The sequence below is a fragment of the Drosophila gunungcola genome, unplaced genomic scaffold (assembly GCF_025200985.1).
Source record: "Drosophila gunungcola strain Sukarami unplaced genomic scaffold, Dgunungcola_SK_2 000001F, whole genome shotgun sequence".
Lineage (NCBI taxonomy): Eukaryota > Metazoa > Arthropoda > Insecta > Diptera > Drosophilidae > Drosophila > Drosophila gunungcola.
In genome coordinates this window covers 9,455,124-9,471,048 of record NW_026453197.1, presented here as the reverse complement: position 1 = coordinate 9,471,048, position 15,925 = coordinate 9,455,124, and the positions used below count along the sequence as shown (strand labels likewise).

At 41.9% G+C, this 15,925-nt stretch overlaps 3 protein-coding genes and 1 long non-coding RNA gene across 7 annotated transcripts; 2 read left to right on the top strand and 2 right to left on the bottom strand.

Moving 5' to 3' along the window:
* Positions 1–699: 699 nt before the first annotated feature.
* On the bottom strand, positions 700–4,072 carry LOC128261201 (uncharacterized). Of its 4 annotated transcripts, none has more exons than XR_008268241.1 (5): positions 3,933–4,072; positions 3,248–3,390; positions 2,028–2,320; positions 1,174–1,260; positions 700–1,089 (listed from the first exon to the last, which is right to left on the bottom strand). It is a non-coding gene; the product is annotated as an uncharacterized LOC128261201 (long non-coding RNA). The 4 variants fall into 4 exon arrangements; XR_008268240.1 differs by having other exon boundaries at positions 3,248–3,393; positions 3,933–4,038; XR_008268242.1 differs by lacking the exons at positions 3,248–3,390; positions 3,933–4,072 and adding an exon at positions 2,394–2,527.
* A 1,415-nt stretch (positions 4,073–5,487) lies between these two features.
* On the top strand, positions 5,488–8,084 carry LOC128261199 (uncharacterized). Its single transcript, XM_052994757.1, is given in 2 exon segments — positions 5,488–6,850; positions 6,853–8,084. Coding segments are annotated over 2 exon segments (1,941 nt in total). The 5' UTR covers positions 5,488–5,517; the 3' UTR covers positions 7,461–8,084.
* Positions 8,085–8,253: 169 nt separating this feature from the next.
* Positions 8,254–10,604, top strand: LOC128261200 (phospholipase A1 member A). Its single transcript, XM_052994758.1, has 5 exons — positions 8,254–8,322; positions 8,806–8,870; positions 8,928–9,296; positions 9,389–9,820; positions 9,880–10,604. Exons 2-5 carry the CDS (start codon positions 8,834–8,836, stop codon positions 10,488–10,490), a joined length of 1,449 nt encoding a protein of 482 aa, XP_052850718.1. The 5' UTR covers positions 8,254–8,322; positions 8,806–8,833; the 3' UTR covers positions 10,491–10,604.
* Positions 10,605–10,720: 116 nt separating this feature from the next.
* LOC128261198 (aspartate--tRNA ligase, mitochondrial) lies at positions 10,721–15,400 on the bottom strand. Its single transcript, XM_052994756.1, is given in 8 exon segments — positions 10,721–12,331; positions 12,394–13,851; positions 13,905–13,994; positions 14,079–14,257; positions 14,329–14,829; positions 14,946–15,147; positions 15,217–15,249; positions 15,251–15,400. Coding segments are annotated over 8 exon segments (3,489 nt in total). The 5' UTR covers positions 15,386–15,400; the 3' UTR covers positions 10,721–11,440.
* Positions 15,401–15,925: the final 525 nt, after the last annotated feature.

The window sequence follows — 15,925 nt, the reverse complement described above, 5'->3', positions numbered from 1 at the left end:
AAATGAAGTCCAAGTACTTCAATGATCTCTCGAGGAACTGCCCACAATTACGCATACTTACTATTACAATGCAAGTGACTTGCACCTTTCTGATGGCGGATTTATTTATGGCGTCCACTTAAATAAATTAGGTTCTATTTGTTATGCGTTAATTGAAAGTCAGAAAATTCTGAACAAAAATGTCATTATTAGTAGATGATTTATTTAAGACAAGTTTTGTTTTCAATATTTTAAAATATTATTCCGCAATAAAATATTTCTTTATTTTGTTTATTATGTTTTAAAAATTTGCACTGCACTTTTCTGTTATATTAGTACTACTTTTTGTAGACATTTTAAAACATTTTAAAATTTATAAATGACAGACTACAAATCAAAAATATTTTCAATATTTTTTTATTTATTTCACCTATTTATATATTTGTTTTTTGTTTGTGGCAGACTGACTACAACTTAAGGAATCTGTAATTTTTACCGATTCGAAACCAGTGCAAGCCTAAAAGTATGCCTTTAAAATATGCTACCAAACGTTCAATCAAAATCATAATGCCATTTTATAATCAACTGTTGACACAATGATATTACATTTGTATAATGAAAAATTACCAAAAACTGATGTTCAAGGATGCATATAATTTCGCCACTTAATTTTTGACTAAACTGTCAAACAATAGGTAATAAATATAATAGAAAACAATCTTTAGTTTTGTGTTTTGTTTTTATTCCTGCAGTTGTTGTTGCTTTTTTTTGCGGTTGTTATTCACAAGTAATTTAAGAAAAGTCGAGTAAAATGCAGTTATACATTATGTATGTCTTACAAAGTACGAATGCGAAATAAATTTGTTGTTTAACAATGAAATAACCAATTGTTGATGGTTCACATTGATTGCTGCTGTTGTTCTCAATTTGCTTATACTGTACATCATGGTCTTTGAATTGCAAACTAAGTAGATTCCATTGCCAAACAGAAATAAAAAGATCACAAAATAAAATTTATGATTAGAGCAGATGACGCCAAGGTCGGCAGCAGATTTTTTCGAATGGATCGATCTTGCGGCGCCTCAAAGATGGAAGAAATGTGGCGAGGCACTGCGAAAACACACAAACGGAGAAATTTTGAGGGAAATATTTTATTGGAGCGCATCCCAGGGGATCGTAATTAATGGTACTTACCACTTAGCAGGGGTTGACCATCGATCAGCAAATGCTCATCATGATCGGCGAGCCTCCGATTTCGGCAGCTGGTGGCTTTGACGTCATCTGCAAGTGTGCATTAGACAAGTATTTAATTGCAAAATTCAATTTATAAAAGCACTCGATTAACTGATTTTATAATAAAAATAAATGTTTTCCTCTGACGTGAAGTCTCTGCAATTGATATATGCATATATATAGATATTCTTTTTTTGTTTTGTTTGTTCAAGTGGCCACATTGGCATAAACAATAGCCCGCATTGCGTTGTTTGTTTCAAAGACCATAATCTTCTTTGAGATTTATTTTTGGTTTAAAATAATAACTCACGGAGGTATTTCGAAAGCAGATTTGACTTTCTTGAAAATAACACTGCTATACTCGAATCATTTTTTGCAAGTTTATCTATCAAACTGCTTGAAATATTCGAAAACATTTAATAAAAATTAATTATAATTTCCACCTTGGCCAATCATAAATTCTGGCCATAAAAAACTGTCTCTTTGAACATTTTTAAGCTTGCGCACTATGGTGGATATTTTCGGTGGCAAGTGTTGAATCACAAAGTTGCGACATTCTGTGAAAATGATTTTTAATGCTCCCAAATGAAGGGGGCCTGCGACGACAGGAAGGTGTTTAGTGGGCCATGTCGAAACGTTGTCGTTAAAAAATAGAAACGGAAAATCTATTTATTATCGAGCTGCCAAATGGGTGCCAAAAAATTTAGTCAAGGTTTTTTTTTAGGCCAGCGGCAGAATATTTCGATAATCTGTTTGATGTGTGCGACTGATAATTGAATTAATTGAAGGGGGTTTTGTTTTTTGTTTCTGCTTACCTGACTTAGGTTACTAGTAGAAATCCATTAAATGCTAAACATCTTAAACGCGTAGGGTCCTAAAAGCTCCACCGGGCCACAAGATGATGACATGGCCGGCGGCTTGGAATTGAAATTCAACATGTAAGCTATCCTTGATGGGGGTTATGGGTGGGCTGGTGACATGGGATGGGCCTAGAAGGCGGCTTCGTAGAAGGCGTAGAGCAGGAACAGCAGGAAGGCCAGGATGAGGAAGGTGGTGAACAAACTCTTGGCCTCATTCATTTTGATTTTGTTGCTCAGGCTGCTGGCTGCTGTTTGGATTACAAGGGGATAATACGGATTAGGTAAGCGATTGATCGATCGACGGCCACAAATCACACACACTTTGGGATGGGTATCTAGTTCTTTTTGGAGAGATTTCCAACCGTTCGTAGCTAAAGGCGCGCAGTAACTGAATTTTCCGATCTAAATTCCACTTCCACTTCTCCACAAAATGTTGGCCAGCGCTTGGAATTATTGCCCAGGCGCACGCACGCACCCACATAGATCCGGTTATATGGACGATATATAAAAAAATTCATATACATATAGGTATATCACCGGCTATTTGCTTGTATAGGAGTCCAGTTGTTGCTCATATTTTTTGACGCGGCACAAATATTTTCTAGATTTTTATATACATACGGTGTCTGTATATTTGCATTACATATATTCGGATTCCATGCGATTGTAGCCAATATATTCTCTGTTCTTTGAACATTATTCATTTGCTGGACTGCACCTAGACAAATTGCCTTTTTCCGACGGATCTTGTCATTTGAAAAATGTTTTATTTATTTATTTTTTGGTTTATGTGTTGAATATGATGCTTTCTTCTCCAGCTGTTTGTTTGATTAACATATTTATTTACTTTTAACAGGAAAATATGTGGATTTCCCTTATTTGTTGCTTGAAACGTTTCGAAATATTGGAGGAATATTGTATAATCGGGTTCATCATGTAGCCCCATTGAGTTTATGGCACATTCTGGCCTTAATAAGTATTTCAAGGTTTGTGATTGATGTGGATTTATCTCGAGTAAATTCAATTGGAAAATGGGTACATGATCTAATAAAACAATAGAGGTTGCAAGTTCTTTACGATGCATTATAGGTATTACTTGTCAGACTTTCACGCATTTATTAGCTAAAACGGTTAGATAATCCATCTTTACCCTCTTAATATACATATATTCTTACCTAGTATCCTGCTCTAAGGACCTCCTTCTTGCCACCAACATTTTACAAGACGGCATAGATGAGGTAAAGGAAGAAAAGAAGGATGGCCAGGATGCCGAAGGTGGTGAACAGGTTACGTGCTTCACTCATGTTGATTGGGTTTGCTGCTGAAAAATCGTTAAAATATACATATATTTCGTTTAAAAAAGCCAGACATAGATTGAAATAATATTGAAAATATTTGAAAAGTCACGAAATATTTTTTATTCGGCGCGTGAGAAGTTTAATGTGATAAAAACATAAAAAAGGCGGCAATAAATTCTCGCGAAACACATTTGATTTTGTTTTAAAATAAGCTAATCAAATAAAATCCCAACGTATAGGTATAGGTATTTATATAAAGTCGACAGATATGAAAGCCATATGGCAGATATACAATTTTTTGGTTTTTGTCTACGTCTGGTTATATATTTTTGATGGTTCTGTGCTCTTTGTATTGCTGATAGAGCAATCAAAGAACCATATGTCTATATAGATGGAAATAATTCCAGTTTTATTGATTGGACCGGTTCCAACTAAAATTGAAAAAACACCAGTGAGGAAATATTTACGAACAGGGCACACTTGAATTCGAATTCATAAATTTTGTTAAGCTTTTAGCATTTGACTGGGATCTTTAGGTCACTTCACTTGTCTCCTGGTTTACCTTTAATTTTTTTGTCCGCTGGGGGAAGACACAATTTCGTGCTATTAACTGCTGAAAGCCTTTGGCTCAACTAAAATCGTTGGCCAGTCCACAAAATGAGATATAGATGAAATACTTAGCGGTCTGCAGGCATCCATACACACGCAGTTGGGGCAGATCTGACAAGTGGATATAGCATCGTGTGCATGTATTTGTGCTTTTGGATATATAACCAAATATTTTGTCCCATTGGCCAAAATGAGACGCCACTACCAGGGCAGAGGGTGCAGATTTTTTGGAAAGTCGCGCAGAAATAACATCGATAATAAATAAAATACATTTTCGGCGCACATTTTGACAGTTTTCGAGCAGCCGCTGGCCGGATCTAAAGCCAAACCTCCAACAATAACAACACGCTCATTAAAAATAATTCATGCATCTAGTATAAAGTTTGTTCCATTTTCAAAGCATTTGCCTTGAAATTATTGACAGCGTTTTGGAATTTCCGCAAATGCAAAGGAACTAGAAACATTAGTTTACCATTTGGCATGGGATTTGAAAGGTTTTTGAATGGGAAACAGCAACGCGTTCTGTTCTTGACCTTTCTAAATACATTTTTATCTTAATAAGTGCAAAGCACAATCTACATCGTCATACAATAATCGTCAGTTGACATATAAATACCACCCAAAATTTTCATAAACAACAGTCACACATTTCGGGTCCTTGACTTTTCTAAAAAAAACGTACACTTTCCCTAAGCTGACACTTGTCATTAAGTCAATTTGAAAATGCAATGCGCAAATGGCGCAAAAACGGAATAGCTTGACATAAAAATATATATATTAATAATGACCAAGACAATTATGAAAAGTTGATGAAATTTTCCTTCATTTGAACTATAACATTGATGAAATCGTAAAGTGAACTTTTGAGATAGCTGAAAGACATTCGGAAAAATTTGTAAACAATTTTAAGAAACGTCAAAAGAATTGTTTGTGCTTAAAATATAATTTTTTTTAGAAATATATGTATTTTTGCTTGAAAAATAAGAATGAACCTAATGGAGCAATATTTTGTTTTGCTGTTTGAGCTAATGCAGCTGTGACCACATTGCGTATGCGTAATTTTTTTTAGTCTTAGTTAAGCTTGCTCAGATTTATGATATTTGAGAGCGATTTTGAGATTAACTTGTAGTTTTTTTTGCATTAATAAGTTTCGAGATAATTTTTTATTTTCTAATTTTTGAATATATCTTTCTCACTCACTTTTTATTTACCTTCTAATAATCTTTACAAACATTTCAAGAATATTTTTGAAACGTTGTAAATAAACAAAATCATCTATTAATTCATAAACTGAGTTCATTTCTCTAATAGGCGATGTAAGCAAAACGGAATGGCAAAGATCTTTAAGGTCAAGGCGAGCGTCTATAAAGAGTGTAAAGAGAACTGGGAGAACTGTGATAGAATCAATAATATATAGCTTAATCCGCAGTTTCTGTGGCTTATCAATTCATTAGAGAGTAGGTCTGAGCAAGACGAAAATTTTGCGCAGTTTTCGCGAAACAAAACAAACGAGCGGACCACAATAAAATATAATTAAAATGCGCGGGATTCTTCAGTTTGTTTTTCTCGCTAAAGTAATCCATATAGTGGGATCCCACAATGTACGGGAATCTGTGGCGGAAGTGGAATCGGATTCGGAGGTTGAATCGGGACAGTTCTTTAGCCATCTGTATAAGGGCAATCTGCAGCAGATGGTGAAGATCAAAAACGACTCATTGGATCCGTGTGATGATTTTTATGCCCACGCTTGTGGAAATTTCGAACAAACAATGAAGGAGGATCCAGATGAGACCTTGCCACCGTATCTCTATAACAAACAGGACAGGATGACCTTCTTTTCGGCTCAATTTGGCAATTTTGAGACTCCATCTGGCAGACTGATTTCACAACTTTATGCGGAGTGTCGAAAGAGGGGCGAGAAGCATGTTTTCGGTGTAAGTCCTTCAAGATCCCATTATGGGCGTCTTCTGGAGGAGATTCCCTTCCTGGCCGCACACAAAGAGGTGCTCTCTTCTTGGCCATTTCTCAGACATCAATGGGAGCGAAGGCATCTTAATGGGCAGCTTAATTGGATAGTTCTGTCAGCCCAACTGGCAGCTCATGGCTTACCCACTCTACTCCGTATTTATTTTGCCCTGGAAACGATCTACGTGAGTCCAATGGAGAATCTGCCCTGTCCCAGTGTGGATGATTTTAAATCAAGCCTCTCGGATGTTTTAAAGGGTCGTCATCATCAGGTGTCACATATAATAGCCCATGAGATGAGGGTTCTTTGTCGCGGAATGAGAGGAGAACTTCCAATGGCTAGGAGTTTGATCAGCAATAGAGGTACCACCACTTCCAAACCCAGTCAGGAACAGCTCCTGCTGGATGAAAATACCATAGACTATTTTCAAATCTTTTTTGCGGCACTAAACTTCTCCAAGGAGCAGCTGGAAATAGCTCGAAAATTTCCCCTCGATGTGGAGAAGATCAGCCAGGCCTGGGATGTGCTAAGGCAAACAGAGCCCCGAATAGTTTACAACTATGTGATGTGGCAGGCCAGAGAGCAACTCCGGTATCCGGATTGCTATAAAATAGCCGAGGAATTCGAGAGGTTGTTGCATTCGGAATACTGGCAATGGCATGTCTTAAATTCCCATCTGAGTCGAGAAGTCGCTTTAGCCTCCTATCAACTGCATACAACTCGATTTCAGAAGCTGAGAAGATCCAATCTGTCCAGGAGAGATTGGTATGGTCACTTGTGGCCAGCTTCGGTGGAGAAAAAAGAGCTTCAGGTGGCACGCATCCTTCAAGCACATGCTCAAAACTATATCAATATAACTGAGCTCAATGAAACCTACGGAAATTTGGGTTTCGTTAATAACTCTTTCATGGAAATCTTTTGATCCTTAGACGGGCTCAACTTCGTCATAGTTTTGTATCGCCCTATATGGACGAGGAGGATGTGAACCAGCCAGCCTATTTCCTCAGGCATTTTCTGCATTTTGTGCTGCTTTCTTTGCATCGTCCAACTTATCATTATTATGCCACCCAGGGCTTGGAACTTTGGAGGCAATCCCGACTGCTTTTGGATACCGATGGTCGCTATTCCGCCATGGATTGCCTCGAAAAACAAACTTTCCAAAATTACGATGCAGTATCAGCTCCTATTTATCGACCACTCAGTTCGGAGGAGATCGGGGAGATCTTTCACTTTTATCGTTCGTTTCAGGCCTCTTACAGGGACTATCACTTCTGGCTTCAAGGCGAAAGATTCGCCTTTGCCGAGACCTTAGTGCTGCAGTTCTTCGGATTGGATCCGCAAAAGGTGCCCTTCTATGCGGTGGCCCAACAATTGTGCAATCGGCAGACGGAGATCTTTGCCGCTCAACTGAATAGGGGATACATGAACATGCCTGAATTTCAGGACGCCTTCAAGTGCCGAACCGAGAAAGCCATGAATCCCTCATCCAGATGCATGATCAACATGTGTGAATAGCAGTGTATTGCTTAAACAATAAAATACAAGTATTAAAAATACAATCGATATTTTAGTATTATATTCAAATTAAGCATAGGTAAAATATATAGAATTTCGGCTGAGGTGTTAAGGCCCAAATAAAATCATTCCTAATGTAAAACAGCTAACTAAAATGTTCTAATACAAATGTCAATCTCTCTCAATTTATTAAAAAGTCCATAGATTTTACATATGAAGATTTGCTATTAATAATTTAATGGATTTGACAATATTCCCTATCCAAGGCACACATGTCGCTCATTTAAAGTCACAAGCGGGAAATGTCCGTCCATCTAACCATTTATTCGCTTTTTGTTTGACATTCCAAAGAACAGTTTATTGGCATGCATATATGTATATTGAATATATATTTTGGTTTCCGAGTGGATTTCGAGGGGAAAAATCGTGGGCGTTCTAGACACACGTACCGGTAATGAATTGAAAAATAAATAACATCGAAAACGATTCCAGAAAACCATTCAATCAGAAACACACATCTTTGGGATTGAAAACCATTGCAAGTGTTTGCTTTTCGCACGTTCAACCATATTATGGCCATAAGGCATGCTCCAGTTAAGAAGATATATGGTGGAAATGAAATTACAAATCCCATTCAAGTTTGTTTTCATTGACCTGGGTCGGGAAACATCCCATGCTATCTATGTGGGTCTTCGAAACGAGAGTGAGTCAATAATGGTACCAGATTCTTGGTAAGACTCGATTCCTATAAATGCAAAAGACCTGCGAACATTCCCCTTTGTACGTGCGACAAGATCGCTTGCGATGACAACAAAAAGTTTTCATTCAGTAAACGTTGATAATTGAAATAACAATCACGTAGGTGAGTGTATATGTGTCTATGAGTGCTTTTTGTTGAATGAGTGAGTGCTGTGTGAATGCATTTATGAGTTCATCCAAGAAAATTATAAACAAAATATAAAGATGTTTGGATCTTGAAAGAGATTTTCTTGGGTTTTAAATATGTACATCCTTATTTATCACAGCTCATAAAGCACACAAAGTCACTTCAAAGATTTTTTTTATTTCTGCGCACTTTGTAAACCCATTCTGAAATAGTTTACTTATGACACTTTTTCCTTCAGCTTTAATTCTCATTTCGGTTTCACTTTTCCACCCGCAACTCTCACTTTACAGCCGCGCTCAAACACACACCATCAAGTGTACTCACTCATTTGCATATCTCATTACAATTTGGCCAAAATCGACTTGACTTCGGCCAGCCGGCCTTTAGTTTCTCCAACGTTTTCAGCCCGAACGCTTCAAAAAACTGGCAAAGAAATTGATTTTCAATTATTATTTTAAGAGGATTGAGTTACCAGATAACTAAAAAGATGCACTTGCGGTTTGTCATCGGTTGGCTGCTTCTAGGTTGGTAAATCCGATCCGTTTTTTGTGATGATTATTTTATGTTTAGATTATTTCCAGCCAGCTGCAGTCCGAAAGCATTTGGTAAGGGGTTTCTAAACCTAAAACCAGTGCCAATTCATGAGGATGAGAGTACCACAGAGGCTTATTCACCTGCCACACCATCAACTTCATCAACGCCCTCGAATAGGGACATCACAATCGGTCCTTGTAAATGGGCCATAGGTCGTAGTTGTCCCGATCCGGATGTCAAGTATTACATCTACACACGCCACAATCCGATGGACAGACAGTGCCTTCATATAGACGAGTCCCTGGAGAAGTCTAATCTGACAGACTCCTATTTCAATCCCAGATATCCCACAAAAATCATCATCCATGGCTATAATTCGGACATGTTTCTGCATCCACTGCAGCAAATGAGAGAGGGTGAGAGTTTAGACTGCAATAAATTGTTGTCACAAAATAGATTATATTATAAATTAAATTACATTTATGTTATTTAATATTTAATATTCTAGAGTACCTGGCCAAGGCGGACTATAACATCATCTATGTGGACTGGAGTGTCCTGTCGCCAGGACCCTGCTACATAAGTGCGGTTCATAACACCAAACATGCTGGCACCTGCACTGCCCAGCTGGTGGAACGATTGGTGGAGACGGGTAACACAGACATCCATGTAATAGGCTTCTCGCTGGGAGCTCAGGTGCCCAACTATATAGCCCGGAATCTGAGCTCGTTCATGCTGCCAAGGATAACAGGATTGGATCCGGCAATGCCCCTTTTCATCACCTCCGGCAGGGCGGATAAACTGGATGCCAGTGATGCCAGCTATGTGGATGTGATACACACGAATGCCTTGGTCCAGGGAAAAATGGAGAGATGTGGTCACGCGGATTTCTATATGAACGGAGGTATCATGCAACCGGGTTGTAGTGGCCAGAAAATTAGTAAGCACTTACTTTGTCTATGAAAATATATATCCTTATAGATGGTTTTCCCCTTCCAGACTCCTTTGCTTGCAGTCATCAGCGGGCTCCCGCCTATTTCCTGGAGTCCATCCGCTCACCGAAAGGTTTTTGGGGATGGGCCTGCAGTGGTTATATATCGTATCTCCTGGGGATGTGCCCGCCCACGAATTTCCTGCTGGAGGCTGGGGACAATATACGGCCCAGCACAAGGGGAATGTTCATGATAGACACCAATGATAGCTCTCCGTTTGCTCTGGGCAAGTGGACGGACTTGCCCACCTTGGGAGCAAAGCATCCACACTGGCGAACGCCGCTGCAGCGACTTAAGGCGCCTCCCAATCAGGGTGTGGATCCCCTCCTGCATCACATCGATCCGTTTGGAAAACTGGCAGCCAATTTCAACAACCTACAGATGTCTCCCGGTGGTCAGGATCCCTACGAGCATTGGACTAGCTTCAGTCCGGAACAGAAAGAAAACGACGATGTCAGCATCGATTCTGTGGAGGAGCAGGACACGGTGGAGTTTGCCGATTTAGATGATCGCCAGTTGAGCACGCAGGCTCCAAACGTCAGCTGGTGGGATTACAGAAGGAATCTCACATATGGATTCATGGAGAATAACATATTTACTGTGCCAACAGTGGAGTAGCTGTTATTGATGCTATAAGCTATTTAAAACCCCTTCCTTGCCCCATTCCTTACTAACTATTAAGTGTCACTTAAGCTGATATTCATATTTTCAATACAATGCGTTTAAAACATATTCATTAAACTATTTCTTTTAAAGGAAAAATATAGAAAAATCCTCTGGTCTTGACAAACGGAAGACTACTATTATCGGCGGATCAATTTTGTGCGGTTTATTAGATTTAAGTCAAAAACGACAAAAACATTGCTGCAGTTTTAAAAAGAACAAAATGTGCAGAACAAAAGCCAGGGCTAAACAAATGTTTATGGTTCAATATCGGACAATCAACTAAAATGTGCTTGGATCATATCTTTTAGATGTTTGTGGTTTAGAAATATTGTTTCTCCAGTTGATTTTGTTGCGGAATTTCAATAGTTTTTTTTTTCAATTATTAATACAATTTCAGTTTAATCTGTACTATTACATAAATTAATATTAATAATAATAATTCGTTGGATGTGCACATCGATCGTACACAATCGATGACTCAAAATCAGATTCAGTTTGGGAAACACAGTGAAACTGCAATTCAAGCATCGTATAATTAAACAAGTCCGAATACAAGCTGTTTTGTATATATTGTAAATTGTAATAAATTTGTTGCCATAATATTTAGAAATGGACTTGTAGAATGTAGGCAGCCGGGTCGGGCGATGTAAGTGTATAATTCGTTTGCCTACGTTCTATGGTCTGGTATTGAAATCCGTCGAGATGATCCGGGGTGGGTACATATATATATTAACCTTTGGGTATACATCTGTGTGTATAACAGGGTAATTGCCGTTCAATCGAACCGACCCGACTGCCGTTTGCTGTACGGCTGACTGGTTCGTCCGCCTGCTGCCCATCTCCGTCCTGACTACTGAGCTTACACGTAAAATGCTAATCCGTAATGTTAATGAGTCCCCGCCCTAGACCTTCTTTTTGACAGTCCGCTTGGCTCTGGTCGGCGTGGCAGCCACCGGCGGAACGGGCTCGGCTGGCGGGGGAACTTCGGCGGCGGGAGCTGCTTTGACTGCCGCTTTGGTTGGCGGTTTGACTGGCGATTTAACTGGTGGGGGTGCGGTTTCCACTTCTTCCTTTTCAAGGACCTCCTCAGGCTCCGCCTTGATGTCCACATCCATTTCTGGGTGCTGAGAATCGCTGGTCGCCGACATTGGAGATGGCGGTGCGCGCTCTTGGTCGGGATCGTCGTCCTCCTGTTCGTGTGACGTGTTATTTGTGCTGGCCTCCTCCTCCTCGACCACAGAAAGGTGGTAGAGCTTCATCTCCTCGTCGGAAATGGGAACTGGAGCGTTGGAGAGAGGATCACGCCCATTAAGTGACTTGGGGAATGCAATCACATCGCGAATTGATCGCGCGCGGCACAAGATGGCTATCAGGCGATCCAAGCCCAAAGCAATGCCACCGTGAGGCGGGCAGCCAGACTCCAAAGCGCTTAGTAAGTGCGACAAATGATCGTGCGGAATCTTCAGAATCTGTTCCAGTATAAAGTGTTGCATGTCGCGATCGTGGATACGTATGGAACCGCCTCCGACTTCCTGGCCGTTCAGTACCAGATCGTAAGCCTGGGAGCGTATGTTCTCCATGTTTTCGCAGCTGGTGGCAAAGTTATCCAGATCATCGCTGTGCGGTAGGGTGAAGGGATGGTGAACACTCTCTAGCTGGTTGGTTTCACGATTGCGCTCGAACAGCGGGAAATCGATCACCCACAGGAAACGGAAGTCATTAGGCTTCTTCACCTTGGCGTTCTCGACTAGAAAATCGTGATAGTCCAGTCGGATGCGACCAAGCATTGCGCGCTGTGATTACAAAATAAATTATTAAGGCCCAGTATGTTAACAAAGGTTCGACAGTGACTTACAGTTTCCACTTTCGGGCCAATGCCAAGGAAGAGCAGATCGTTCTCCTCGAGATCAAACTTCTCGGCGACCTCGTTAGCCACTTCCTCGCCCAGCAGCTTGCCCAGCTTATCCTGCACATCCTTCGTCGGACCGAATTTGCGCACAAACAGCGTTCCCTTGAAGTCCTTGCCCAGGCTTTCGTAATGCTTGCGGGCAGCTCCATTCCAAAAGGCTTCACTAGCCCGCACCACGATGGCATAGGCGCCGAGATCCTCGTATTTTTCCTTGAAATCACCGCTCTTCTCAACGATTTCCGAGACGTTGTTCAGTAAGAAACCAAAGCGGGTGTCCGGTTTGTCATTGCCGTACTTTTCCAGTGCCTCTTCATAGGTGATACGGCGGAAGGGTGTCTGCAGTCGGGGAAAATCTTTGGGCCACGAATAACGGAGCGTCTCCTCGATCAGTTGCATGATGTCATCGCGGCTGGTGAAGGACAGCTCCACATCCAGTTGTGTGAACTCCGGCTGACGATCCGGACGCGTGGCTTCATCCCTGTAGCAGCGAGCCACCTGGAAGTATCTGTCAATTCCTCCGGACATTAGCATCTGCTTGAATTGCTGCGGGCTCTGCACCAGTGAGTAGAAGTGCCCCGCTTTTCGAGTGGGCACCACAAACTCCTGGGCTCCGCCTGGAGTTCTTCTGAAGAGGGTCGGAGTCTCCACCTCAACGAAGCCCAAATAGTTGATCAGATACTCTCGCATTTTCATTATAACAGCCGACCGGAGACGAAGATTGTGCTGCATATCATTGAAGCGCAGATCCAGATACCTATGAGTCAGTCTCAAGCGCTCGCCAGCTCGGTTGAACTTGCGGATCTCGAATGGAAGATTTTTCTTTGCCGGATTAAGCACAACCACCTTGTCCGCCTCCACCTCAACATGGCCAGTTTGCATTTTGGGGTTTATGGTGGCCGCTGGGCGAGGAATCACTGTACCCTCCACTCGCACAATCGACTCAATGGGCACGCCCGTTTCAATATATTCCTCAAGGCCCTCTGTTCTGGGCAAGAGCAGGACCTGAGTCTGTCCATAAGCATCGCGGAGTATAAAGAACTTGTTCATCCGCTGGAACTCCAGCCAGCCGCAGATAACGACTTTTTCGTTAATATCATTCGAGCTGAGTTCACCGCAGTTATGTGTGCGGTCGGCGAACTTGTTGGTATCCGCCACCTTCACTCGCTGCTCAGCCACTACGGAGCTATTGGCAATTGGAGCTGCATCTGAGCCATCATCCTTGGATTCTCCATTATTGCTGCTCAGATTGGCCGAGGCTTCGGCGGCAGCCTCTTCAGCCTCCAGATCATCGATAGATAGCTTCTGCTGCTTCTCTTTGGCCTTGATGGGACCATCGTAGGCATCGTCTGGGTTCAGGATCTTCACACTTGTCACGCTGACCTCCACTTCACCAGTGTCGTATTTCTAAGGGGGATTTAATTATTTTTTATTATTAAAGTGTATTTTTGGGTACCTACCAAATTAACGTTGGCTTTGGGTCTTCCCAGAACTTTGCCCACTATCTGGATAACCGTCTGCTCTGGTGTCGACAGGAATGTGTCGCTGAGCTAAAAAGTAAGGTATATGTTAGGGTAATGGCTTCACATGAATAACTCGACACTGGGTATCCATTATTAAAATGACCTTCTTACCGACTGATCTTCGATCATGAGTTGGGTCTGGCCATAGCCATCCTTGAGCTGCAGAAATTTGTTGTTTTTGGTAGAGGGAATCCAACCCACCAGGGTCACCGTCTTGCCCACATCGTCGCGCCTTAAATCGTTGCAGGTGAGATCGCGGTTCTCAAAATACTTTAAGATGTTCTCGTTCTCTGTAAAGAAAAAAAATGTGAGTTAGTTAGTTTACAGAACAGCATAACTACTGAGAGATTTTCCGACTTACTGGCTATCTTGTACTCGGTGCTAGTGATCCCAAGGTTACTCTGCTGCTGCACCATGGTGCTGTATGTGCGTTTGTCTCCAGCTCGCTTAGTGCCGCTGGCCGGGAAGTGAATATTTAGGATGTCCTGCACCTCCACTTCGATCTCGCCTGTGGGCATCGTCTGATTGCATGAATTGTGAGGTCGGCGCATCACCAGACCCACGATTGTCAATGTGGTGTTCTCGGGCATGTTGTTCATACGCCGCGCCACCCTTGGATGCTTGTCCTCCAGAACGACCAGCTGGCAGGCTCCACCGTTGCGGTCGCGCAGCTCCGCGAAGCGATTCACCCGCTTCTTGATCAGCCTGCCGGACAGCTCAACAAATAATCCGCAGTGGTGATTGCGCAACTCACCGCAACTCTGGCGCATCGGCTGCGGCGGCTGCGAGTTCATGTTGAAGTTGCTGGCCATGGCACTCATCAACTGCATCAGATCGTTGCCGGAAATGTTGGGACCACCCACTAGAAGCAACAAAATTATTATTAGTTATATGTGTAAAACACAGTTAGACCACCTTCATCCTAAGTTTGATAAGAAGCTTTCTTTCCGCGCATCTATTCATTAGGTTTTTACTTACTATTGAAGGGGTTTGGCCCGGGACCGGGTCCGAAGTTGTCATTGAAGCCAGGTCCTCCTCCTCCGCCTCCGCCGCCCCGGTAGTTGTCGAAGTCGTTGTAGCCACCGCCATCTCCATAGCCCCCACCGCCACCACCTCGTCCTCCGAATCTTCCGCCACTACCGCCGCCACCACCGCCACCGCGATATCTGCCACTCATGATCTGCAAACGGAATCGGGGGATTGATCATGGATGGTTCTCATGGTAAAGGGCTGAATCACGAGCACTTACGTGACCACAATCAGCCGGTTCTTGCGCCTGAAACCAATGAATCCGGGGTGCTCCGATACCGAGTGTGCTTTTCCGCCAATAAACCACCGCTGGAGGCACTGTGCACGAGTTGTTGTTGCAGTTGCAGGCGCTGATGGCTTCGCCAAAGGGTCCTGGAAATTAACAACATATTTTTTTGTAGCTTAATTTGCCCCTTTAATTTAACTATTGCCTCATGCAACGGCCGATATAAGAAAAATTTTCAGACCCCAGCACGAGCTACACACACACACAGGCGCACACTAATCAGACGGCGGCACACATATACACACACTGTCCAAAAGCGAATGTGTATGCGTGTACGTGCCGGGCGTCGCGAAAATGCCGACGAAAAAGTTGGCGAATTATAGGATGCTGTACCGTATTAACTTGACCGATTGTGGGGCCACAATTACGCCGGTTTCGTACACGCAAATGTCACAAAAAAGTTACTTATTTTTTGCCTGCAAATGGTCGAGAATTTTCTCCCGAAATGTACGAAAAAATTTCACTGTTTTGGCTTGGCTGATGACAAGTGTGACCAAAGCTCACGGGCAGCAATCGATAGGTAGTTTATTCAAGGGGTGAAACTATCGCATACTTAAAGTCGTTAAATTAACATGTCTTTTATTTAAAATAACACCATTTAAGTAGTTGTTAAATTGCACTATTAAATTAAAAAACATTTTTA

Bases quoted from the DNA above. Each gene is read 5' to 3' on its own strand.
- LOC128261200 (XM_052994758.1), top strand. From the start codon at position 8,834: ATGCACTTGCGGTTTGTCATCGGTTGGCTGCTTCTAG. The intron at 9,297-9,388 runs GTGAGAGTTTAG...TTAATATTCTAG, and splicing joins ACTGCAGCAAATGAGAGAGG to AGTACCTGGCCAAGGCGGAC. The intron at 9,821-9,879 runs GTAAGCACTTAC...TTCCCCTTCCAG, and splicing joins TTGTAGTGGCCAGAAAATTA to ACTCCTTTGCTTGCAGTCAT.